General features: G+C 43.3%; 1 protein-coding gene across 3 annotated transcripts in view; it reads left to right on the top strand.

The window, feature by feature from the left end:
• Window positions 1-21,082, top strand: part of LOC102575030 (uncharacterized) — a 45,755-nt gene extending 24,673 nt beyond the window's left edge. For all 3 annotated transcript variants that reach the window (XM_006274288.4, XM_014607823.3, XM_019484221.2), the window contains 9 exons: window positions 1,013-1,144; window positions 4,210-4,333; window positions 7,449-7,509; window positions 7,616-7,662; window positions 8,052-8,127; window positions 9,675-9,776; window positions 10,508-11,431; window positions 14,814-14,924; window positions 20,314-21,082. In XM_006274288.4, coding sequence (XP_006274350.2) covers window positions 1,013-1,144; window positions 4,210-4,333; window positions 7,449-7,509; window positions 7,616-7,662; window positions 8,052-8,127; window positions 9,675-9,776; window positions 10,508-11,431; window positions 14,814-14,924; window positions 20,314-20,629 — 1,893 coding nt within the window. In that variant the 3' untranslated portion in view covers window positions 20,630-21,082. The remainder of the gene's footprint in view (window positions 1-1,012; window positions 1,145-4,209; window positions 4,334-7,448; window positions 7,510-7,615; window positions 7,663-8,051; window positions 8,128-9,674; window positions 9,777-10,507; window positions 11,432-14,813; window positions 14,925-20,313) is intronic.
• The last annotated feature ends 5,858 nt before the right edge of the window (window positions 21,083-26,940 follow it).

Here is a 26,940-nt window from a genome sequence, read left to right as displayed (position 1 = left end):
GGGCTTATCCCCTGGGTGGAATCTATGTGGACAATTGCACTTGAGAAAGAAAGAAGTTACCTACACCATGGTAGCTGTGTTTCTCCTTTCAACTAATCCCATGTCCTACCCGTTTGCTATTCTTAGTGGCAAAGGAACTGAGTGACAGTTGAGTCACCGCTCCTTTTACCCTTGTTTGTAGGCATTGCAAAGACATTCAGGGCACAGGAAGAGCCACAATGGATGTTGATATTCAGAAAAAACCTGGTCTTGTATACATGGAGTATATGCACAAGTAGAGAGGAACTCCTGTGAAGAACTGCAGCTACTGTTGAGAGAGTAATATTTTTTTCCTATGGTTCTTGACAAGAAAATCAGCTACTCTTTACTTGCTAGCCTGGAGCTTAGTTGCTGTATGATTATTTATATAATTGCTCCTACTACTATATGATCAATTTTAAATGTAGTATCTCATAACTTGAGCGATGGAGGTGAAGAAAAGGAATAGACAGGGATAAAAGTGTCTGCCCAAACTATGCAGGGAGAGATGTGAACAAGGAAGGGGAGAAAAACTGCAATTATGTAGGATCGACTGATAAATTGGGATTTTTGCAAGGCAAGTGGATAACATTTTAGTTGTATCCGATTTACTACTATCAATGTTAATTTATACTGCTATTTTCAAAATTGTTCTTTTTTGTATGTATCACTTTGCAGTATTTTTTATTGAAAATAGTGATTAACAGTGAGATTTATAATTGTTGTGCATAAAGGTTAAGCTGCTCCTGCATTGTTTTTCTGACTTACCAGTGGAGTCGTAATATTATACAATAAAATTGTGGGTTTATGTCTTTTCATCAAATTTATCTTGGTGTGTTTATTGAATTCAGATAATATATTGATATAGTTTTTATATACTTAAATGTTTTGAATGCTTGTTCCTTTTGGTTCTTGATTTATAACATAAGGTTTAGACATTTTTATTCTTATCAAAGTTGTGATGCAAAATCTTAATTATACTTCTTCATTGTAGGCAATTAACCAGAGACTTACACCAACCCAGAAATTTACGCCAAAAGATCTTATTGCTGGAATGAAAGCCCTAAATGTGGAACTTGGATTAATTATCGACTTAACGTATACCACACGATACTATGAAGTTAAGGTAATATTGTAATAATAAGAGAATAATATGCTAGGTTAAATCTTCTGCCTTTATTTCATAATGTTTAGTAGCATTCTAGAACTGGAATAAACAATTGAACATTGAGTCTTCAACAAAAACTAAAAGTATTGTATTATGTTGTATTTTTACCCCCAGCTAGTTTTCACTTGTGGCTTCGTGCAAGAGTGTTTGTTTGATCTTACCTAATATAGTTATATTAATATTTATATAACTATAGCTCCCAGAATCACTACTCAAAACTACTGTGTAGCTACATTGTACAAACACCACAAAAATACATCCCCTGTACTAAAGACAGATTCTTATTTTGATAGATGCTAGATATTTTAAAGTGGAATGTTTCTTTCACTCTTCTCTTGTTTGAGTGTATTTCACAAGGTATACGTACTTTGATAAATATTTTCTAAAAAACTCGCTTGTTGCCCTGTGGGGTCAGGCCAACTCTCAGGATCTCAGTATTGTGTGGTTAGACAGGGGAGGGTATGATACAATTGCACATATACAAACACACAAATCGATTAGGTGCATACACACACACACTACCAGCTCGGGCACATACACATCCAAACCAGCCTAGGCACATGCATACCTATCACCAGTTCAAGCACATACACTATACACCCCAAAAGTTAGACACAGATCACTAAGTCTTATATCAGGCACACAATGACATATGTATATATACACACACACTCACACTCACTCACCAGTTCACACACATATAACCCACCCACACATACACACAGGTAAGTTCCTAACTTGGATGGTACATTGTGTGTGTGTGTGTGTGTGTGCTTGGGGTACCTGGGATACTTGAGGGAAGGTTCAGGTGAGAGAGAGAGAGTTAAAGTGTAGGGAGTGAAAGTTGCCAGAACTGGGATTAGAACCGGTGGACTACAGAGAAGCTGGCTGAGGAACTGAGGCTTGGGTTTACTTAAGGTAGACTGGGGCTGGAAACTGAGGCAGACAGCTGAGATATTTGGGGGGGGCAGATAAGTGGTGGCAAGGAAGAGACCGCCAGGAAAGAAACTGAGGCAGAAACGTGGTTGCTCGGGGGAAAAGGAAGAGACAGTGGGAATAAGACAGTAGCAAAGAAACGGGGTTTGCAGGCAGAGAGGAGCTCAGGACAGGTGTTGGAGGTGGCAGTGAGCCAGAAGCGAGAGAGGGAGAACTGAGACATAAGTTAGAGGGCCAAGGAGCAAAGATTGGAGGAGGGCCAAGCCATACTAAAGTAAAACCCAACTTAGGGGTCCAAATAACAGTTTTATTAAACAGACACACTACACAGCCCCATGAAGTTATTGATACACACGTGTACTCACAATGACAGAAGGAGAAAGAGACTCAGTGGAAGGGTTGGAGTTCAGGTAGGGAAGAGAAGCAGAGTCCAAGTCCTTGGTTGAAGAGGGGGTGATAGCTACGTATCCATGCTGGAAACGGCTCCTTGTCCAGTAGGTGTTGTCTAGAGGGGGGTCGCCGGCAGGGCCTCTGGGTGGATAGGTGGTGTGGCATGGTGCTGGTCCAGATGGAGAAGGCGTCTCCCTGGGTCTGTCTTCACTGCCCCTTTTTATAGGGGCAGACCTTGCGTGACCCTAGTGACAGGAGGCATGCCCAGGCAAGGGTCAGCCCCCTGGTGTACTGAGCATGTGTGCTCCATGCAGGGATGTGCAGTTTCAGGTGTCTGTAATGGTGGGGTACAATGGTAAAGTTGCTGGTTCTGCAGGGTCTTTTGTCTTTCAAATGCTGGGGTCTTGTCTCTGTTCCTGGGTGAGGTTTGTAGTTCCTGGATGAATCAATGCGAGGTGATGGCCTGGTCATTACAGGCCATTCAGTCGAGGCCTGCTGCAATTGTATTTCAGTCATTCCCAATCACTCTCATTCATCTGGGAACCAATTTACATGGGAGGGGTACGTGAATCATACAGTTGCAACACGGGGATGCCCGGGCAAAGGACACAAGATGAAGGCTTGACATACAAAGTGGAAACTTGACATGACTTACGCTAACTTATATATAGGCCTAAAACAGTAATCACACTATATAAAAGCAGTACAAACATAATAATTATCACTTATAAAACAGTGGGTGTCGATATCAAAATAGCTTATTTGTAAAGAGGGGAGAGAAAAATAAAACTTACTACCTAAAATAAAATGTTAAAGCTTATCCTACATCTTAGCTTACTTATACTTATCTATAGAGAATAGAGAGGGAGAGAAAAAGTCAGAAATGGTTGGGGAAGGGGAGGGAATACATTTTAAAATAAAGAAAAAAAGAAAAACTGGGGGTTTTGCTACAGGCTTTGAAATTTGTTACCTGTTAATTTTGAATGTCCTCTTAATGTATTTTTGACGTAGAGTAGCTAGGAACATTGTTACCAAAGGTTAATTCTGAAAGGTCTGTATTCTAAAAAAATATATATATGGGCAACAGGCCTGAAGTGTGATAGTATTTGTGAAAACTACTAGTCCGTTAGTCCAAACTTTACTGCTTAGTCCAACCAATGTGCCTTTACTCTAACCAGGAGGTACTAACAAAGTAGCTTGTTTCCTAATGCAAACCTTGATCATTTTTGCTTTTGCCAGTCTAGGTAATCTTACGAGGGGTGGCCTAACTGTAGCTCACAAGTTGCATGTGGTCCCTTGGGCAGTTTAAATTATGTCCTGAAGAAAGAAAAGTAATTGGAGAGAAAATAATGTTCTTATTTAGCTGTTGATTTTTTTTTTTAAGTTCTTGATTATTATTTATTCTAAGAAGTTACTTAACAGCAATTTTTTATTTGAGCTGGGGTGCTGTGTACATAACATTGAGGTATGTATGTCTCAGGTTGTGTCCTGTAACTCTCAGTTGTGCTAATATTATGGGTTATGGCTAGAAGAGTTTGGAAAGTTGGCTACCCTTGCCTTTATAATTATGAAATGATGGTTTTCAGTTGCTATAGGTATGTGTTTGAACCATCAGGATTTCTAAATATATAAGTCTCTCTCTCTCTCTTATGGTGGTGATTTAATGATTGTTGTAATTTTTTTCTCTCTGTTGGTAGGATTTACCTAAAAGTGTGCAGTATAAGAAACTTTATACTGTTGGACTTGAAGTCCCCGATAATGCTACTATTCTGCAATTCAAAAAATGGGTCAGAAAGTTTCTATGGGAAAATGCAGGAAATGGTAATTAACATTTTTAATGTTATAAAGACCAAAATATTGTTTTAGTATCAACTATATGATTTATTAATCACAACAGATACTCAGTTCTGTAAATCAGATTTCATATATTTTTCTCATAGTATGGTCCAGTTTTTTACCTTGTATTTTAGGAACTACCTTCCATCCCCTTTGTAATTATGGTATCCCTTTATCAATTACAGCATTGTTTACATGAACTACCTTCCTAGAAGTGGTATATTTTCATATGTATTTAATGTGATGTAACAGTTGCAAACAAGATGATCTAGGACCATGTGACCAGCTGAAGGTTCACAGACCCACTGATGGTCCATAAACTACAGTTTGGGAGCTACTAGAATTGTTCTGCATATGCTGTGCAAGACTTTCTTGTAGTTTGAAAAATCACGTACTACTTTTCTTTACTTTGCCATTCATTGTTATTAGTAAGGATGAGATTTTGTCATTCATTGTCATTAGGGCTGTGCAAGATTTTGCCGGCCATTTCATTTTGACAATTTTGATCGATTTCGAGGTCGAAACAGCAAAATCGGTACCAAAAAAAGGCTGTTGAAATAGGCTTGAAACAAAACGAGGCTGGTCAAAATGTTTAGACCATAGGCTGGGGATGGGAAGTCAGTGCAGCTGGGCTGACTTCCCATCCCCAGCGCAAGATCCGGCAGGGGGCGGCAAGGCAGTGCAGCTGGGCTGCTTCCCAGTCCCCCCACGCTAAATCATGCTGGGGGCTGCTTCCCCCACCCGGCGCAATCTAGCATGGGGGACCGGGAAGCAGCCCAGATGGGCTGATTTCCCATTGCTGGCAAAACTCAAAACAGCGTCAAAACAGCCTTCTGTTTGAACGGAACGGCTGTTTCGACTCTAAATTAAATTCAGTGCGAAACACTGTTCCATCAAAACTCAAGGCAAAACGGAACAGTGCTGTGTCGCACAGCTCTGCTCATCACCTTATTGCAGAAGGAAACTGGGCTGGCTAAACATCATATCTTGTTGAATCCATGCTGGTTGTTCCTTTTTACCATGTTATTCCCTGGGTGCTTAGAAATAGATTCCTAGAGGTTATGCTTCACTCTTATTCCCAGTATCTAAGTCAGGATGACTGGTCTAATTCTCTGAGTCCTCCTTGCCCATTTTTTTTTTAAAGGTGGACACAGTATTTGTCCTTTTTTTAGTCTTCCGGTATTTTACCAGAACTATCAAAGATAATAACAATGATTCTATAATTATTTCCATCAATTCCTAGAATATAGGATAAAGCCATCTGACCCTGTTAATTTGAAAATATCCAGTTTATTAAAGTTCTTTCCCTATTCTAGGCTGATTATTAGCTTCCTATCCTTCTTGCTGTTTGTCATCTGAGAGCTGACCATTTAAGACTGAAGTAAAAAGCCATTAAATACTTCAGCCTTCTGTACATTGTCCATTATTAGGCTCTTCTCCATTCAGTGAGAAACGTACACTTTTTCCTTGATCTTCCTCTTCTAACATACTTATAGAATGTTTTTATTGCATTTTATGACCTTTGCTAGCTGCATGCCTCTTCCATTCATCCTTGGTAATATAGCCAAGTTTCTACTTTTTATGAGATCCTTTTTAAGCTTCAAGTCCTTAAAGAGTTCAGTAGTAAGCCAAACCAGGCACTTACTGCCCTTCAAATCCTTCTTTCTTGTTGAGATAATATGTTTTTGTGCCTTGAACATCATCTCTCTTTAAGGAGCAACAAATTTTCCCATCCTCCTTTTTCCCATCTATGCACCCTTAAATTTTCAACCCTATCCATAAGCAGCAAATTGAGCTTTCCCCTTCACTTTGGTTTCTCTGCCATTTCTATTAAAATTTCCCTTATACACCATATTCCTAAATATTGCTCAGCAATCGGCATACTGCTGTGTTAGTTGCCCAGCAGATATCACATAATTAAACTCTTCTGTAATCACCAGGTCTTGTGATTCACTTAAAAAAACCCAAAAGCCTCATCCACTGCCTTCATCTGGTTTGATAATCTGTAGTAAATGCCCACCATGACATCCCTTCTACATTAATTCCATACAGAGTCCCAGAGTCACTTTTGATCTGTTCACATTCCCCTGGCAGTGTCAGTACCTACATGGATCAGCTGCATGGGCTAGTAGTAAGAAGACTGGATGCATCTTCTGCCACCTTTTCTATAATAACTTTGAATTAAGCTCCTGGTGGGCAACAGACCTCCTGAGAAAATAAGAGTCATCCAGCTGCTGACTGGACCATCCCCCGGGGAGTAGTGTCAACTTTGTTTTCTTTTTGAGGGCAGTGGCCTTGATGCTTCCAGCCTTTGGGCTTTGCCTCTTCTGTCAGTGAAGTAGATTCCTTCTGTCCCATGTCAGGGCTGTTCTTCACCTTTACTGTTGGGGGTTTCAGAAGTAGAGCACTGTCTTCTAAGAGGTGACCAGCTGCCAGCTTCCCACCTGGCTGTCTTTCGGCAGGGACATGTTACCCACAAGACCAGACCAGAACCTGGATAGAACCATTAGAGGTCAGAGGCCATACCTGGACACAGCATGTGGAGGAAGAGCTGGCAGTGGATGTGGTTTTAGTGACATGATATTTCCAGCCTACAGTGCTTAAAATCTTCTAGTATTGCATTTCATTACCATTAGATAGTCAGGCTGACTCTGTTTTTGCTTTTGTAAGGACTTTGTAGACTGTAAGTGAACTCTTTGTGGTTGGCTGTAATTTTAGTGATTGTTTTAAATTTTGCCCTCAAAGTAGGTCATGTCTTGTTCTAATTACCTTACTCAATTTCTTGTGCTGTCTTGTGGATTGAAACTATATTAGTTGTGCAGCCTTTCTTAATGCCACATTCTCTATCTTTTCCTATACTGTGCTGAGCTAATCTAGAGCCTCTTGGGTTGGGAAGCGTTGTATTAACTGCTGCTGTACCTCAGCAGGAAGCACAAATTCTAGACATACACCCTTATGCTCCTCTCATGCAGGCTTTCTATTAATAATTTTGTAAAACTTGTTAACTAAAGCTGTTTTACTGGAAAAACATATGGATGCTTTCAATTTTGTATTAACTTTTAAATAATTTAATTTTTCACACATTTACCTTTTTAAACAGATAAACTCATTGGAGTTCATTGTACTAATGGAATTAATAGAACTGGATACCTCATATGTAGGTAAGTATTCCACAAAAACTCAAGTAAATGTTTTCATTAGACTAGTATGTTTCCATCAATCATAACCAAACTTTTATGGAGGAATAATCAACCATTTTTTCCTCAGATACCTTATTGATGTTGAAGGTTGGGATCCAGAGACGGCAATTCAAGGTATTTTATATATCTTCATTAAACTTAAGGCTTTGTGTCTATAGCTGTTCTGTGGTAGGCCCTTTATAGTTCTCTCTTATATAGGTTTCCACAAAAAAATACATCTTGTTGCAGCTTCTGTTGTAGGTAGTATTTGAGTATCATCAGGCTTTCACCATGTTGAGAGGTTTCCCTCCTTCAACACCTAATTTATTTTCGTGGTTTTCTAATATTTGAGCAGCCACATAACTACTGTAATTACAGTTGTAATATAGTTTGCTCCAAAAATGTCAGTTTGCTATAGAATTGAGTGTTCACCACCCTAAGGTATAGAAAGTAACTACATTTGTGGCAGCTGGATTCTAAGCAGATTTAACTACACACACTTATTTTTTCAATATTTCCTATAGCTTTTGGTGAAGCTCGAGGCCATCGTATGGATGGTCTTGTATATCTTGCAGATCTCAGAACTCAACCTATGAGAAGGTAAGCAGAGGCTTTTAATTTTGTATTTGAAAATATTACTTGCATTTGCACTGTTAAGTTTCAGCTTTAAATGCTGTATTTTATCCTAGTAAGCCAAAACTAATCTTTTTTTTAGTAGATAGACAGTGTGCGAGTATCTCTTAAGACTTTTGATATTAATTGCATGAAGTGCAGCTTACTTAAGTTTATCTTCTAAGTGTGTAGATGCGAAGGATTGTTAATTAATTTTTTACTTTTTAGGCTTTCAGTTTCATTGAATGTTTCTTGTTCTTGTGCTACCATGGTAAACATTTCTATACCACTAATTATGTTGTATATTCTAGAGTAAGGTGGTTAAGGGACAGCTTTCAATTCTTTTATCCCAATTGCCAAATGATCACATTGCTGTTGTTGAATCCCTGCCCACCCCCCCACCCCACCCCCGTTGTTTTCTTTTTTTCTTTTTGGTCAGTCTCCTAAGGCAGGGGTTGGCAACATACAGTCTATGGACCAGATCTGGCCTGCAAAGCCAGAGTGTTTTGCCTCCACCTGCACCTGTGCTAGGGCTAGGCAGTGAGGAGCTGCACTAGGACCGGACAACTGGATGCTATGCCCACATCGCTGCTGCTACTGTTTTCTCCCTCTCCTCCTTGCTTTTGCCTGCAGTGTATGCACAGCTTCTGGCCAGTGGAGAGCCAAGTAGGTCTGAGCAACTTCCAACTGTGCCTGTACTGCAGTTAAGGGAGGTGAGGGGAAGGGGTAGGGTAGGCAGGAAGAGAAGGACAAGTGGCAGCAATGTGGACACAGCTTCCAGCTGCTTGGTCTCAACATGGCTTCCAACCAGCTCAAAGCTGCCCCTCTGCCCCAGCCAGGGAACACAGGTAGTGAGGAGAAGTAGTAGCAGAACCTGTCCACAGTGTGGATGCAGACATCCCCTCGTGCTGCTCTGGACATGCTGCCAAAGCCACCTGGCCTGTGCCAGACTGGAGCTAGGTTATTTCAGCCCATTGGTTAGAACAGTTTCCGGGAAAAGGGAAAGGGGAAAATAAACTAATATTCACCAGATGGCATACAGTGTGACTATTAAGCCAACATTCCCTGAATTCTTTGTTTTTTGCAGCTGGATAAATTCTTATGTACAGTAAAAGCTTTGTTATCTGGCACCCATGGAGAATGGGGGGTGCTGGATAACAAAATATGCCAGGTAATTGGGAGGCCCGAACAGGCGTCTTTGCCTGTTTGGGCCACCGCGTCCAAGGCGTTGCCGCCCCTCCAGCAGCATCACCGACCCTCCCGCTGGCCTTGTGCAGGGCCCTGCACAGCCTTCTATGCCCTGGGCCATGGGGGCTCAGCAGCTCAGGCTGCTTTGCCCTGGGTCATGGGGGCTCAGCAAAACCAGAAGTGCCACGGTGGGCACTTCCGGTTTCACTTTACCTTACAAGCATGCATGCCAGTTAATAAAACCAGCTTGTAAGTTGCCGGTTAACTGAGGTTTTTATTGTATATTATTTATCTCAGTCCTATTTTCATAAAGAAAATATGTAATCAAATGTTTTTATTTTTCCTAGTAACCTTGGAATGGATGTATGGGATTCTGATGATGATATTATGCCCCCACCAATTGTGATGGAAGGACCTGTAGATAGGTTTCCAAATGAAGATTTCCATGGGTAACTAACAAATGTGCCATTTTTTAAACTAAGTGTACCATGAAAGATAATTAACTCGGGACTAGTAAACTGGTAAATAGAGAGATACCAATTAGGCTTAACTAAATTGAGACTTGTTTTAAAATACTGAAAGTATCCTACATCTTGCCAGTAAGGCTGCAATCATAAAAGAACTCTTCATTCAAAATATATTTATAAAAATTTTAAATTGTGGCAAGAAGGTGAAGGCCCAAGTGCAAGGGGGCTGGATGCAATAATCTGTAAATTCCCTTCCCGCCCCTAATAACTATGAAACTATGAAAGGCATGCTTTGACAGAATATCTACCTTTAAAGGGGAATAAGAACTTGGGTTCACTGGGAAAATTTTTATGGTACAAACCTTATCTTTTTTTGTGTTGGTTTTTTTTTGTTTGTTTTGGGGGGGGTTAGGTTTTTTTTGAAGGGATTTTTTAATTCTGCTTTTCCATAACATTTCAGTACAGTGGTGAATTTTATTTTAATTTTTTTCCTTGGAGGCCAGTTTATGTTTACCTCTCTCTCTAAGGCTAGGAAATTGTGGTGGAATGTTTGTTGTAATTTTTCTTGTCATCTTGTTGTTTCTCTAATTAATCTAATCAGAAAGTTAAGGTAAAAAAATCTTGTGGGGGGTTTTGTTTTTTTGGAGGAGTTATTTAGAGTATTTATACTCATATTATAAAGATGCTGTTTAACACATCAGTTCTTTTTGCAGACCTGGGAAAAGATTACGAATTTATGATGACCACTCTCATGATGATTTGCAAGGGCAGTTGCAGTTGAGAGATTTTGATTTCATTAACAAAGGACCTGGACAAAGACGAAGACCATTTCCTGATCACCAGTCTCAGGATGATTTACGAGCCCCGATGCAAATGAGAAATTGGGACTACAACAGGGGACCTGGGCAAAGGATAAGACCTTTTCCTGACCACCAATTTTATGATGATTATCCGGAAGAAATGCAGCTGAAGGATTTAGATTTCTGTAACAAGGGACCTGGACAACGACTGAGACCTTTTCATGGCCACCAGTCTTATGATGACCTGCAGGCAGACAGGCAGTCAAGAGACTTTGAATTTAATAGGGGCCATGGACAAAGGCAAAGAACCTTTCCTGACCACGCCTCTCACAGTGACTTACAAGGAGACATGCAGCCAAAAGACTTTGATTTTGTCAACAGGGGTCGTGGCCAGAGGCAAAGGCCTTTCCATGACCATCAGTCACATGATGAGTTTCAACCACAGATGCAACTGAAAGATTTAGATTTCATCAACAAGGGGCCTGGTCAGAGATTGAGACCTTTTCGTGAGTACGAATCACGTGATGATTTACAACCACAGATGCAGCTGGGAGACTTTGAATTTGTTAACAGGGTTCATGGGCAAAGACTGAGACCTTTTCATGATCACCAGCCTTGCAGTGACTTGCAGAAGGAAATGCAGTTAAAAGATTATGATAATAAAGGGCCTGGACAAAGATACCGACCATTTCATGATCATCAGCCATATGATGATCTACAAGAGCAGCAGCAGTTGAACAATTTTGATTACACTAATAAGGGACATGGACAAAGGTTACATCCTTTTCATGACCGTCCATCCCATAATGACTTGCCACATGAATGGTGTTCAGACAGGTGAGGTATTCTTTTGCTGTTACAGCAGGAAGCTAAGCTGTGGTAGTACACCCCTCACTAAGAGCCAAATAGCAAGCACTAATCCTTGTCAAATTGAATGAAATTAAGGATGATAAGCTATTGGCTAGCATTTTACCCTTTAACCTATTGAAAGGTTTGTAAGACCAAGATCTAGAAGTTGGGATATTGTGACCTCTACAACTCACATTTTCAGGCATTTTGTGCTATCCTGAGTTGGAAGGCAGAATAACTTCGAATTAAAGTTTATGCATTTTCACTAACTGTTCATAGACCCAAATACTTCATTTTATAATGAAGAGGTTTGCATTTCAAAATCAGGCCTCAGGATTATTAAATACAATATTTACTCAAATCTAAAATGACTGAAATTAGATTCTATACATGGACTATTTATAATTTTATTATAATTTTTCATGTATAGAAACTAATTATTGGAGTGCTGAGTCTTTTTAATTCATCCCCCCCTCACTGCTACAAGGAGGTAAGTGATGTGGGGAGGTCAAGCAGCTTGCCTCCAGCTTGTGCCTGCCCCCCCTGAGCCTCAGACCCCCTGCTTCTGCCTCTGCTCTTCCCCCTCCCCCTAACCTCTCTACTCCCCCTTTTACCCTTCCCCCATCAGCTTCTCTGCTCCCTGTTTTCCACCCCCACTCCTTAGCCTTGCTCCACACCAGCAGGATCCATCTCTGTTGTAGCCTGGTTTACTGAGCAAGGCCCCAGCCCAGCCCCCTTAGCAGCCATGCAGGCCGTGTGCTGTTGCTGCAGGGCTGGGCTGGGTCATGTTTAGTGCCCCAGGCCGCCATGGAGAAAGGGTAATGGGGAGGAAGAAAAGGAGGTGGGCAGGTGGGGAATCAGAGGTGAGGGGGGGGGCGGGAGGGAGATGGGGTGCAGAGGTGGCGATTGGGAGGGATGGGGCACAGGCAGCATCTGTGGCCATGGCCCCCAGTAGGGGCTGGAACCTGAGCTACAGCAGCTGACTGTCTCCCCACCATGCTTGTATGTGATTCTAAGATGAGGAGTTTTTCTGCATGATAAATAGGCGGGAAACCTTGTCTTAAAATTGAGTAAATACAGAAACACACAGTCGACAACACACCCCAAAAAGTGTTGGATTTCATTTGCCTATTGTATTAGTCAGAGGTGTCAAACTCACCAGAGTTCCTGGGATGGATCCCAGCCATTGACGTCCCCAACAAGGCTCTGTAGCTAGAAATTTGGCAGACAGGCTGAATTTCCAGCCCCTTAGGAGTCCTGTGGGCCAGATCTTTCATCCCCCTAGCATAGGTAATAGTTTGCTAGAGATCCTTCCTATAAAATATTTCAGTATTCTCCATAACAGATATTCACCTTATTAATAAATGGATTCAATAGTAAAACTTGCAATATTTGCAAAATATACTTTACAAATTAATTCATTTTCACATATGTTAGGGTACTATAATCTTTATATTTCCTAATTCATGCCTTTTAAGATCATAGGAATATAGGGCTGAGAAGGACTTCATGAGGTCATCCAGTCCAGGCCCCTGCTCAAGGCAGGATCTTCCTTGACTGAACCCAGTCAAGTGTCTGTCTGAACTACATTTGAAAATTTCTAGGAATGGAGATTCCATGACTTCTCTCAGTAGCCTGTTCCAAGGCTTGGCCACCCTCACAGTCAGAGTTCCTCCTGACCTCCAACCTAAATTTCCCCTGCTGCAGCTTGAGTCCAGGCTAGTTACTTCTAGTCCTGTCCTGTCCCCTATGACTTCTGAGAAAAGCCCATCTCTTATCTTTTCTGTAATTGCCCTTTAGATATTTGAAGACTGTTATCAAATTCCCCCTCAGTCTTAACTTCTCCAGACTAAATAACCCTAGTTCTTTGAGATTTTTCCTTATAAACACTGCTTCTGAGGCCTCTAATCCTTTTTGTTGCTCTCCTTCCAATCTGTCCACATGTTTTTCTTGAAGTGTGGAGCCCAAAACTGGACATAGTACCCCACATAAAGCTCATCAGTGCTGAACAGAGTAGAAGAATCATTTCCCTTGATTTGCAAGTGACACTTTTGTTAACATCCAGGATACTGTTTGGTTTTTGAAACAAGAGAACACTGTCTTGTATTCAGCTTATGGTCTGCTGTAACCCACAGGTCTTTCTCTGCAGTACTGCAGCCTAGCCACTCACTCCCCAGTGTGCATTTGTGAATGCACTTATTCTGTCCCTAGTGGAGGACTTTGCATTTGTCTGTGTTGAATCTCATCTGTTCTAATTCTTCCAGGTCATTCTGGATCATAGGCCTCCAGAATGCCTACAACTCTACCCAACTTGGTGTTGTCTGCAAATTTGCTAAGCATGCACTCAGTCCCATCATCTAAATCATTATTGAAAATACTAAACAATACTGGACACAAGATAGACCCCTGGAGAATCCCACTTGATACCTTAACTAGACAGTAAGTCATTGGTGACCTGTTCAACAAGTATAACGATCCAACCAGTTATGTACCTTAGAGTACTTTGGTCTAGTCTGTATTTCCTTAGTTTGTGAATGAGAATGTTTAAAAAGCTTTGCTAAATATCACATCTACCGCTCCACCCCCATCTATAGTCTGTCACCTTATATAAGTAAATCAGGTTGGTCAGCATGACTTGTTGTTAAAGGTGGCTGCATGTTTGCAGTTTCTGGTCACCTTGTTCTTTTCCTGGTGTTTTGCATTAGATTTCTGAGGACCTGCTACATGATCTTTCCAAGTGTAGAAGTCAGGCTGACTTGTCTTTATTTCCCTGGATCCTCCTTCCCTTTCTTAACATTGGGAACTACAGTTGCCCTTTTCCAACCACCTGGGACCTCATCCAACCTCCACCAGTTCTCAAAGAGGATAGCCAATGGCTGTAAAATTACCCCAGCCAGGTCCTTCAGTCCCCTTAGGTGCATCCCATCCAGCCCTGCTGACTTTAAGGCATCTAACTTCTCTAAGTTATCTATAACCTGTTCTTCTGCCACTGTAGACTGTTTGTCTTTTTTCCTCTCTCTGCTTCCGACTGCACTCATCATATAGTTGCTGCCCTTATTTGGGAAGATTGAAATAAAAAAGGCATTAATATTTCAGGTTTCTAGGCATTGTCCATTTTCTTCTGTTTACACACCTCCAGAACAATTCAGATATTACATTGTTATTCATAGGGTTTAAAATTTAGACATTGTTAGTGAATATAATTATACATACTTGAACAGCTAAGAGAATTCCTCCCATACTAACTAGTTTGGGTTACATATGTGTTAAATGTATATAAACTTTTACCAGCTAATGAAATTGTTATATCTTGTAAATACATAGTCTTTTTCTCCTTTAGCCTGTAATTCTTTTATGTGTGTTTTCCCAGAAATCAAGCTTTTTCATCCTATGAAAATGTACAAGAACCTCATTTTTCTTCTTCTCCTGCACGTCACAGAGATTATGGATCTGATAATGATGATTTCAGTAGATGTTACAGGTAAATTTTATTGTTCATGTATTTCATATCAATCTGCAGGCTTCTTAACCCATTATCCCCCTGCCATGAAGATCATGAAATATAAATGATCTATATCATGTAAAACTTGCTGTTAATGTTTTTAGTTGACTGCAGTTTATGATAGAAAGGTATTTTGAATCTCATGCATGCATATAATTATATCTGATAATGGAAAAGGTTTTCATAATGCAGTATATTCACTGCCAGAATTTTAGATATCTGAGCTAATTAAATATCCTGACCCTTAGCCCACAAACAATTATGGCACTTACTGCTGATTCTGTTATTGGGTATCATAGGGAAATTGTTGTTCCTAATATTTCTGATTAAAAACATAAATTCATGTAAATTGTCTTATGCTAGATGTCTGAATTTTTTATTTTTTTTTATGATGGGCATCGAATTTAAAGGCCAAAAAAAATCTTAATTGTTCCATAAAGAAAGTTATGTTTATTTAATTATGCTGATTCTTGGTATGGACCAATATTCTTATTAGAAATTGTTTAACATTTCTTGCACCATAAATTCATTTTTAAGCAAAATAAAACGGTTGGAAATGTATGATTTTCAGTTCTACGGTAGTGTTGCCCAGAGATCAAAATACTAAGGGTGTAACCCTACTATTAGAAAAGTCAACAGAAGCTTTTTAACTTTTTTATGGGAGTTGGATCAGGCCTTCTGAAAACTTTAGAAAATCGTTAGAGACCTCTATTTGTGATCTGGAAGCATTATATCCAGACCAAAAATCAGCTGTTAAAAGAATGCCAGCTTCACAACATTTACAGAACTGTTGTCCTAAGAGTCACAGATATTTAAGTCTGGTTTCATTGTCCCTCCATAATTTTTGTTCAGACCTAATCTAATTAACACCTGCTTCTGATAGTGACTCACCAGTGAAATTATTTTCATATACACTTAGAGCAGGGGTTGGCAGCATTTTTGGACAGAGTGCCAGAAACACCTGCATCCTTGACTTTTTAAGATGTTGGTGTGTCAGGGGCAGATCTTTATAGTGGCAGTGCAGCCCCAGCCCCTTCCCTGCCATCTGCCCTGAGGCGTGTGCACCAAGCAAAATGCCTTCGAGTGCCACGTTCTGGCACCTGTGCCGGGGGTTGCCTACCCATGATTTAGTGGATTAGAATGCAAGTTCTCAAAGTACACAGGAGAAACTACTGAAAAAAATTATAAAGAATGATGAAATGGTATTCCAAAAGGTTAGGTTTATACATTAGTGTTTCCCAGGGGTGGACAAAATATGGCACCCACCGATTCATAGATGTTAGGGCCGGAAGGGACCTCAATAGATCATCGAGTCCGACCCCCTGCGTAGGCAGGAAAGAGTGCTGGGTTTAGATGACCCCAGCTAGATGGTTATCTAACCTCTTCTTGAAGACCCCCAGGGTAGGGGAGAGCACCACCTCCCTTGGGAGCCTGTTCCAGACCTTGGCCACTCGAACTGTGAAGAAGCTCTTCCTAATGTCCAGTCTAAATCTGCTCTCTGCTAGCTTGTGGCCATTGTTTCTTGTAACCCCCGGGGGCGCCTTGGTGAATAAATCCTCACCAATTCCCTTCTGTGCCCCCGTGATGAACTTATAGGCAGCCACAAGGTCGCCTCTCAACATTCTCCTGCGGAGGCTGAAAAGGTCCAGTTTCTCTAGCCTCTTCTCGTAGGGCTTGGTCTGCAGGCCTTTAACCATACAAGTGGCCCTTCTCTGGACCCTCTCCAGGTTATCTGCATCCCTCTTGAAGTGCGGCGCCCAGAATTGCACGCAGTACTCCAACTGTGGTCTGACCAGCGCCCGATAGAGGGGAAGTATCACCTCCTTGGATCTATTCGTCATGCATCTGCTGATGCACGATAAAGTGCCATTGGCTTTTCTGATGGCTTCGTCACACTGCCGGCTCATGTTCATCTTGGAGTCCACTAGGACTCCAAGATCCCTTTCCACCTCTGTGCCACCCAGCAGGTCATTCCCTAGGCTGTAGGTGTGCTGGACATTTTTCCTCCCTAGGTGCAGCACTTTGCATTTCTCCTTGTTGAACTGCATTCTTTTGTTTTCTGCCCATTTGTCCAACCTGTCCAGGTCTGCTTGCAGCTGTTCCCTGCCCTCTGGCGTGTCCACTTCTCCCCATAGCTTTGTGTCATCTGCAAACTTGGACAGAGTACATTTCACTCCCTCGTCCAAGTCGCTGATGAAGACATTAATGAGTATTGGTCCAAGGACCGAGCCCTGTGGGACCCCACTGCCCGCACCCTTCCAGGTTGAAACCGACCCATCCACCATGACTCTCTGGGTGCGACCCTCTAGCCAATTCGCCACCCACCGGACTGTGTAGTCATCCAAGTCGCAGCCTCTTAACTTGTTCACCCGTATGGGGTGGGATACCGTATCGAAGGCCTTCCTGAAGTCTAAGTATACATCCACCCCTCCTCCTGTGTCCAGGCGTTTTGTAACCTGGTCATAAAAAGAGACTAGATTGGTCAGGCACAATCTGCCTGCCATGAACCTGTGCTGGTTTCCTCTCAGCATAATTTGTCCTGCTGGGCTCTCGCATATGTGAGCCTTGATAATTTTTTCAAAGACTTTGCCAAGGATGGAGGTGAGACTGACTGGCCTATAGTTGCCTGGGTCCTCCTTCCTCCCCTTCTTGAAAATGGGGACCACATTGGCCCTTTTCCAGTCCTCCGGGACTTGGCCCGTGTGCCACGAGCGTTCAAATATTCCCGCCAGTGGCTCTGCAATGATGTCGGCCAGTGCCTTCAGCACCCTCGGATGGAGCTCATCCAGGCCTGCCGACTTAAAGGCATCCAGTTCTTCCGAGTGACTCTGCACCATCTCAGGGTCTACACATGTTAGTCTGGAGCCTTGCTGCTGCCTCTCTACAACCCCAGTGAGAGACTTGTCACGCCCCTCGCTTAGGATTGTACCCTGCCCGGCCACACTTCACTCCCATCCTGGTATGTGTAAGGGCTGTGGGCAAGCCATCGCACAGCGTCTGGGCAGGGCTGCTGCTCCCACTGCTACAGTTGGGGGACCTGCTTGGTTTCCCCAGTGTCCAGCAGCTGCTTCTCATGTCCCTGCTGCAGTGCTCACCCTGGGCACCAGGTGGGGAAGGGGTGGGTGCTGGGGAAGCTGTGGCAGGGGCAGGGAGCATTGGGCTGAAAGGAGCATGGAGCTCAGGTGGGCAGGGTGTTGGGTGTAAGGGAGGATGAAAGGCTGTGGGGACCCCACCCACACACTCCCCTACCATGGTGCACAGCCCCTGCTGTTGGCAGCAGCAGCAGGCAGGAGCACTCATGGCCTGCGCTGGTGCTGCTACTTGGCAGGGTGTGGCTCCAGCCAGAGCTGCACGTGGCAGCAAGTAGTGCAGCCTGCCTGGCCTTCTTCACTTGCACGGGGCTCCACATGGCGCTTATGCAGCTCCTGGCAGTCATGCATGCCACCAGGGGAAACCCTGCATGGTGGAGCCAGCTGCCTTCCCTGCTGCCATGAAAGCAGAGGGCGGGGTTCCCCACCAGTTGGCCGCAGTCCTGGCAGCTGCACACGGTGGGGAAGGGAGCCACCTCCATCACGCAGGGCTTCCCCTGGTGGTGCGCAAGTGCTGAGAGCTGCATTTGCAGCACAGAAAGCCCCATGTGACAGAGGTGAGCCAGGCATGCTGTGTTCCTTGCCACCATGTGCAGCTTTGGCTGAAGCTGTGAGCTGCCAGGCAGCAGCACCTGCATGGGCCACTAGCACACTGAGGGCTCACCACCTGCTGTTGCTCCTGGTGGCGGGGGCTGTGCGCCATGGGGGGAGTATGTGCAAGGGTTCCCCACAGCCCCCCACCCTCCCTCACACCCCCCCCCACCAAATATACACACCTACCCCCAACTATGCCCCGCACAAAATACAAGAGTAAGGCTTTATTTTTGATGTATTATGCAGTCACCTCTGTACACACCACACAAACACAAATTGTGACAAAAATATTTTTTGTAATTAAGTTAAAATACGTTATAAGAGGTGATTGGCTTTTAGTATATGATTTGTTGGGGGGGGGGGGGCAGGTTCCGTGCCAGATGGCAACCCCCTTCCTCCAAAATGAGTACTTCCGGGGGCAACGGGGACTTCTGGTAGCAAAGGTCAGGGGTTAGGGGTTGAGACTTCCAGTCCCAAGATGGTGACCAGGAGGCAGGGCACCTGCCAAGCAGCAGGGCAACCGTTTGACAGCTCACGAAAACTCAGTAAGTGGCCCCCCAGGTGAAATAATTGCCTGCCCCTGGTGTTCCCTGTCCTGGGGTCTAATGCAGATGGTGCTGGCTGTTTTTCAGTGTTTTGAACTGCTACACTGTGTTTTGCCTTGTTACAAGCATCAAGAAATTCTATCCCTTCAAGAAGGAACAGGCAGCCCTGTTGGGAGAGGCCAGCTGCAGGGCACTTGGATAGAGAGGTAGCGAGCGTCCTGCTAAGATCTTTCAAAAGCTCCCTGAAGAGTAAACAGGGAGAAAGAAACAAACTATGGATTCAGCTGCTTGCTACAAGTGGCCAGGTTACTGTGCTGGGAGCCAGAGCCAAAGCCAAAGGTCTTCAAATGCCTGAGAGCAGGAAGGTTTTCCTGCAATTGTCTATACAATTTCCTATACAATTGTCTTGTTTATTTGTTGGCTTGTTTGTGGCTTAGGGAGTGAGTTATTGAGAGGACTGGCTGAGGGGCTCCTCAGAGAGCAAAAGCCCATCTGCATAGGCCAGCAAGCTAGATAACCCATTTACACTGTTACTTTTTTGTGTCATGGAGATGTATAACCATGAATAGTAGAGGTAGAGACTGAATTGATCTTTAATTCGGCAACCTGTTGTGAACCACCCAGACGTGAATGATCCAGGTTTTACTGTACATGCATATAGAGAGAGAGATTATGTATATGCATGTACAGTAAAACCTGGATCATTCACGTCTGGGTGGTTCACAACAGGTTGCCGAATTAAAGACAAGCCTTTCAAATAAATGCTGTGACAAACAGCTGGAGCACCTCAGCAGCCTTGTACGACTGTTTACTGCTGTATATATCCCCAGGTGGTTCGTAAACCCTCACTTTTTGTAGAGGATTAAGAAATTTAACCTTGCAAAGCATCTGGGTTGCTAGATGCTAATATTTGTCTTGTTGAAATGCTGATATCCACTTAGGTTATGGGTGCACAAATAATTCACCACAGCATAAATAAGCGCAGGGTTATACAGCATGGCATCTACTCTGTGGTAATTGCCTGTGTGCTTGACTTTAACCTGTGGTAAATGAACAGTAAAATGTGGCAGCATACCCCTCACTATGGAGTACCACGCAGTCCTATTGATTTTGTTGTTGACACTTTGTGTTTCATTGCAGTAATAGGCCTACCTGTCCTGAAGACAGTAGGAGAATACATCCTTCAGAAGAATTTAACAGAGGGGGGAAAAATCGATTTGCACCATATTCGTCACGCACAATGAATCCTTCCTCATCCATACACCAGAAAGATACTTCAACAGACTACGAAAGAAAACCTTTTCATGGTGAAACTACCAGAGAAATGGAGCAAGGCAAAAGATTACCTGTTGTAACAGTTGATTACAATTATGGTTTGCCATTAGATTATGGACCTGAAGAGGAGGAAGGAATGCATTATGATTTACCTTCAAGAGATCGCTACAACTGGAACTGAATAAGAAGACAATATTTGTTCTGCATAAACTCATATGTACCCACTTCCCTTTTTGTGGACCAATTTTTTTTTCTTTTACAAATTAGAAAAATACAAATTTCCATGTTAAAGAAAACTTGTCTTTATTATAAGACTAGTTTCTGCTGATGTGTTTTGAGTCTTTATATTTACAAAATAGTGTGTATTTGTTAAAGTATATTTGGAGACCAGTTCCTCTATACACAAAAAAACAGTCCTTGCTTTTAGTGAAATTGGAACCTCATCACCTAAAACAGACACCTCTGACTGAATAGTAGTGGTTGTATCTTTTGTTTTAACTTTCTTAAAATGTACATAATTTCAAGATGCAAAACTTGTAATAAAAGCTAAAAAAACTGCACCATCAGCTAAAATAGAAGTTGAGGTTATAGGAAAAAAAACCATGAAAATAAATAAAACAGAAAGCAATTTCAACTTGATTCAATTTTTGGTGCTAGAAGCTTGAAGTTAATGCTAACTGCTAACAGAAAATGAGTATCAGCATTGTGAAACCTTTCACCAACCAAGTAAATTAATTTTAACACTAGAGGATTTTTTTTTTTGGTAATTCTTATTAGTTTAAGCAGAAGTTTTGTAATGTATGAACATTCAATAGCCTGCACCCTATTCATGGTTTTGAGCTCTATTTCAGCAAAATTTAAAGCACCATGGGATTTCCCACTCCCCCTCTTCATTTCTTCTGCCAGACTTCTTCAGCACAGCACTTCTAATTTGAGATTTCTGTACCTCCATCTGAGTCAACTGCCTTAGGATCACTGTTCTTAACAGAAAACTTTTAAGTGCAAGAACTTTCTCTCCGACATATAAGAAATTTGAATTGGATTTACAGTAATCCATATCTTTTGACTTTGCTCTTAGGGCAGTCTTAGAATTAACTGGCTTGGGAATCTGATTTATTTTTTGTATGCCCTGCAAATTAGGCAGGATACATTTTACCATTGTCTTTTGAGTAATAATCCATGTACACATCCTCACTGTGGGTGTACATCTGCCTTTGAGCACTTACAGTCTTGTCTTAACAGTAGCCCTATGCCAGGGAAATAAAAGGTAATGCATATTACCTATTCATTAATTCCTCTCAACCACCCTGGCTAGGGACAGAACACTATTCTTTGCTCATGCTTATAGCCTACATGCTTGCTGTAAATGCCTTCATTCAAAATGATGCTTCTCTTTATTGATATTGTTCTCAATATTTTCTTTCTTTGAAAAAGAAGATCCTTTCGTAGCAGTTTTCCCATTTGTTACTGTCTGGTACCCTTAGCATCCCTCTGCCCAAAATTTAACTTTTTTCTTTGCCACATATACCTCCATTTTGGGGGCTTCATTCTTGCAGGCTCTTCCTGAATTCTTTCCCCCTTTGAATAGAGAGGTTAAGAGTTTTATTAGTTTTGGAGTGTGCTTGTTAGGGTTTCTCTCTGCTTTCTGAGTCTGAAACTAAGCCTACTTTGCCAAAGCACTATGCCCACATCCAGTAAACACACCAGATGTCTGAACTACTTTAGAGAATTTCATACTCCTAGGAAATGTTTGATATGTAGATTTCTTGTTGTTCTAGAACATAAAAAGCCTGCAAAACACATATCTGGATTTATTTCATGGATAAATCCATGGCATCTACCTCCAACCCAAGGATGAGACGCTTAGATGGGCTCCCTGGGCATGTCTAGACAAGCACAGACATTTGTTTCCCCAGGGGCAAGTAGTGGCAGCACACACCTTGTGACACTGCTGCTTGTCCCAAGGGGATGCCCATGCCATGCACACTCTGACGCATGACATGTTACTGAGTGGGGTAGGAGAGGCTGGGGCCAGCAATTATGCTGGCCCCAGCAGCCTTACCTAGGGGCCTCCTGGGGCTGTAGTCACGGTAGGAAGCCTGGCTGATAGCCAGAGCATGGCCCTGGCTGGCCAGGCTCTGGTTTTGGGCAGTGCACACTGCTGCCATGTGTACCAACCCATTTTTTTCCGGCATAGTTTTTTTTGAGGTAGCAGCAAGGTAGTGCAGGGAATACCTGCATGTACTGTGTGTGGTGCCACAGATGGGTCTGCAGCACCACATACCATATGTCTGCGTTCATCTGGACACAGCCCCTATGTCCCTCAGCAGTGCTTATTAGGGGTGTGTGAAACGGGCCCTATTCGATTTGGATATGGCCTAAATCAGGGACAGTGATTCGATTTGTTGATGCAAATCACTGTCCCCGATTTAATTTAGCAGAATCTGAAGATTTGATGCTGATTTGGCCATAGATGCAGCTTTAAATGTTTTTTCTACATATCTCGAGGTACTATGTGCAGCTTATGAATGCTGCAATGCTGGGGCAGATGGAGTGTCCCACAGGAGCATGCGGGGGGGTGGGGGGAGCACAAGCTGAGTGACGAACCCAGAAGTGGACCGGAAGTACTTCCGGTCCACTTCCAGGTCCGCTGGGGAGCGCACTGGGGGGCCCCCCAGTGCCCCCTCAGTTCAGCAATCAGCCACAGGGGGACCCCACATACCTCCCCCAGATCTAGGAGGTACAAGTTGCCATTCTGGGGAGGGAGCCCTGTGCACACTCCAGCAGACCTGGAAGTGGACCAGAAATGATTCTAGTCCACTTCCGGGTCTGCTGCCGAGTGCACTTGAGGAGCCCCCCGTGATTCTGTGGGACGCTCCATCCTCCCCAGCATTGCAGTATTCACAAGGTGCCTGGTACCTAAAGGTATAAAAACATTTAAAGCTGTGTCTGTGCCTGAATTGCTGAATCTTTACAAATCGATTTGGAGAGATTAAGGGGTCTCCTGATCTGATTCGGATTCAGAGATTTGGCCACCGAATCTAGCCGAATCTCCACCAAATCGAATTAGCGACTGAAGCTTCTCACAGCCCTATGACTTATCGAACCCTTAATTTCCTCAGCTTTGAAAAGTTTTGCAATGGAGTGTGACTCTGACTGGCAACTAAGGGAGATCTGCAGACTAGGCCCTCTTGGGGAATTATGCTTCACCATTTAAGTGTCAGACTTCACAACTCTTAAGGAAACTGTTGAAGCTCAAAAAGGCTTTGACATGGTCTTCCAGCACCATTGATGGCCCAGTATTTTAAAAAATTTAAGGTCAGATGGCCTAGGTACCCCTCCAAATCTCTTCAGGCATGTAGTCTGGTGGTTCTGACTTTCACTCTTATGTCCAAATTGAATATGAAGGGAATTTCCACTCTTACTCCACACCACCATCATATTCTATGTCATCTGCCACATCCAGCAGTACAAAGAGAGTGAATTTGTATTGCTTGCAGCAATAATACTCTTAATCTTGGCCAATCCTAATGCAGCTTTCTTCTGGGGCCTAGTATTAGAAGCAGTTCTCTGCTAGTTATTATGGCATCACCAGTAGAGGTTGGCTCATTATTTTTCCTCTGGCTTATAGTCCAAGCATAATTTGTCACTGTTTATAGCTCTTCTTAAAAACTTGCAAGTTTCTCAAAGGGGCTATTGTGGCCTTCCCAAGTAGGGTATGAAGGGGTAGTTATGGTTTTCCTAGTTACCAACCTGTGGCCATGGGGTTCCTATGCAGTAGGGCAGTGCAAAAATTAACTGGCTGTTTCGACTCATTTCGAGCTCAAAACAGTGAAATTTGAATCGAAACGAAAGGCTTTGAAACAGCCTCGAAACAAAATGAAGCTAGTCGAAATGTTTTGAAATGTTTCAAGTTTCGAAGTAGTCAGGTGGTGGAGGACAGGAGAACCAGGGCTGCACTCCCAGCAGCTCCGCAGCCCCATGTGGCTCAGCTAGGAGCGTAGCCCTGGCTCTCCCCCACCTCCTGCGGCCAGGCTGTAGGAAGCTGATCACAGAACAGGGGAAGGGAACTGAGCCCAAGCTCAGTTCCCCTCCCCAGCACTGCAGTTCGGCTGGGGAAGGCAACTCAGCCCAGCTGAGCTGAGTTCCCCTCCCAAGCACTAGATCTTACTGCTGGGGAGGGGAACTCATCTCACCTAGGCTGAGTTCCTTTCCTCAACTCAATTAGTGCTGGAGAGGCAAACTGAGTGATTGGGTTCAGTTCCCTTCCCCTGTTCCCTGGTCCCAGGCAGCAGCACCTGGCTTCCCTCCCTTGTCTGACAGGCAGATTGGGGGCCCGCAGCCCTGGGAGGAATGACACAGCCCTCCAGGGGTTGCAAGCCCCCAATCTACCTGCTGGATGAGAGAGACTGTTTCAAGCTTCCCCATTATAGCGTATGGGCAAAATGTTGAAATACCGTAACTGTTTCAATTAAACAGAACAGTAATGAAATTCGAAACAAAACGCTGTTCCATCGAAAGTCAAGGCAAAACGGAACAGTGCTGTTTTGCAGAGCCCTACTATTCACCCCTTCCGTTGTGGCCATGTCCAGCCTAACCCTGAATTTGAGGCTAGGTCTGTGTATGTGGTGTTCGGTCATTGCTGACCCGGAAGGAACTAGAAGACATTCTGTCCAATTCCCAGATATTAAGAGGATTGTGTGGATCCAGGTTGAAGGCTGAGTGATCTGCAGAAGATCCAACCAATTTTCATCTCTCTCTTTTCCCCTCTCCTCCCTCCCCCCCAGCACATAAGACCACTTTTATCTCTCTATTTCACTAGAGCAAGGGTGTCAAGCTCACCCTAGGCCAGAACCAAACCACAAAGGCTCCTCTTGGGCTGAAGCAGTGGGGAGCCAGGGGGCTGCCACCAATAGCCATGTCCATCAAGGTCAAGGGACCTCAAATTCTGTGGTAGACTACGATGCCCAACTTCTGGTAGCCTGCCCAACTACTGCACTAGATGACTTCAGGGGAGTCAAGGACCTAATGTGACATGTGGCTCAGGTCCTCCAAACATCGGAGGGGTTAGATGACATCATGTAACATTCTGGCCCAAAAAATGTGCTTTACCCTGTAGCCATAACAGTTGTTGATATTCCTTGTTGTATGGCTCAGGCTTTCCTAATGAGGTCCAAAATGCTGTGGTGAACTTTCTATTCAAAGATTTGGAACTCTTTTAACATGCAAACTATTAAAGTGCTTCATCCTTTAAGGACTTTGAGGCTACCCTGCTAGCTCCAGGAAATTGAGGTACCATCCATGTTCTGATCCCCTCCTCTATTAATATACTATTTCTTGGATCTGCCCAAAAACACATTAATGCTGTAAAGTGGAAACATTCCTCCACTTTATGGTACTGTATTGTCTACCCCAAAGTATGCATCAGGCAACAAAGTATTACTTTCATGTGAATAAGTCTTCCACCAGGGCAGGAGAGCTGCCCTGCTCTCTCCTTTTGACAAATACCTGGCCCATTTCTATTTTCCAGTCGGACCCAAATTACCTCAGGGTTCTTGATGCAACCCTGGCTTTCTACCATTCAGTTCTATTCAGAATCTGTTCCAGATTCCTTAACTATTTCCCTTTTTCAGGTTTTTTCCTATGAGATTTTGCTCCAGCAGGAAATGCTCTTCCTGTTACTTCTGAGTAGGGCAGCAGAAAAAGCTCTGTTGCATCTCAGGAAGTGAGCTCCATACCCTTTGCTTCCTGAATTCAAAGAGTAAGGAAGACTGGATTGGTTCCCTTGGAGCTTAAGAAGGCTCGGTTTATTTTTATTTCCAAGTTCAAAATGGTCAGGTTAGCAGCCATTTATACTGGCCTTGCAGGAAGAAGACTAATTTGCTGCTCTCAGCTGACAAAATGCCTGTTTCCATATCCCCATCAGCTGCTTGCCTCCTGACGGTGGGCCAATATCATTACCACTGCTAGTTTTGCATATTTGCCGTTCTGGTGTTCCTGAGTGTCTTCATCAATGTTCTGTGGTAATTGTCCACACATCTTGGAGGGCAAGAGGTCACTGTTCAAGCATGTAAGACTGGAAAGGGCCTCCTGGGCCAACTGAGTCTAGTTTCCCTGGATTTTCAGATAAGTGTTAACCCCAATTAGAGTGGCTGGTACACTTCTAACAAACTGTCAAAAATCCTGCAGTTCCAGGATAGTTAGTGAGCACACACACAACGTGAACCTTTTTGCCTTGCACAAACTCAATCTGCAGGTGCTACTTTAGACTCTATGACAGACAGGGGCATACTTCTGTGCGGGCCGGGAGCGGGCCGAGGCCCTCGGGGGTTTTTTCGCACGGCAGGCTGTGGCCAGCAGCCCTGACACGCCGGGTCGGGGAAGACAGGCGGCACGCTAGAATTAGGCACAGACGCTTAGTGGTTGATTTAAGATTATTTTACTTACACCAATGATGGTCGCGGTGCAGGCAGGAAAACTTGCTTGAGTTGC

The sequence above is a fragment of the Alligator mississippiensis genome, chromosome 6, assembly GCF_030867095.1.
Source record: "Alligator mississippiensis isolate rAllMis1 chromosome 6, rAllMis1, whole genome shotgun sequence".
Lineage (NCBI taxonomy): Eukaryota > Metazoa > Chordata > Crocodylia > Alligatoridae > Alligator > Alligator mississippiensis.
The sequence above is the reverse complement of the archived record's forward strand: the minus strand, read 5'-3'. Positions and strand labels throughout refer to the sequence as shown.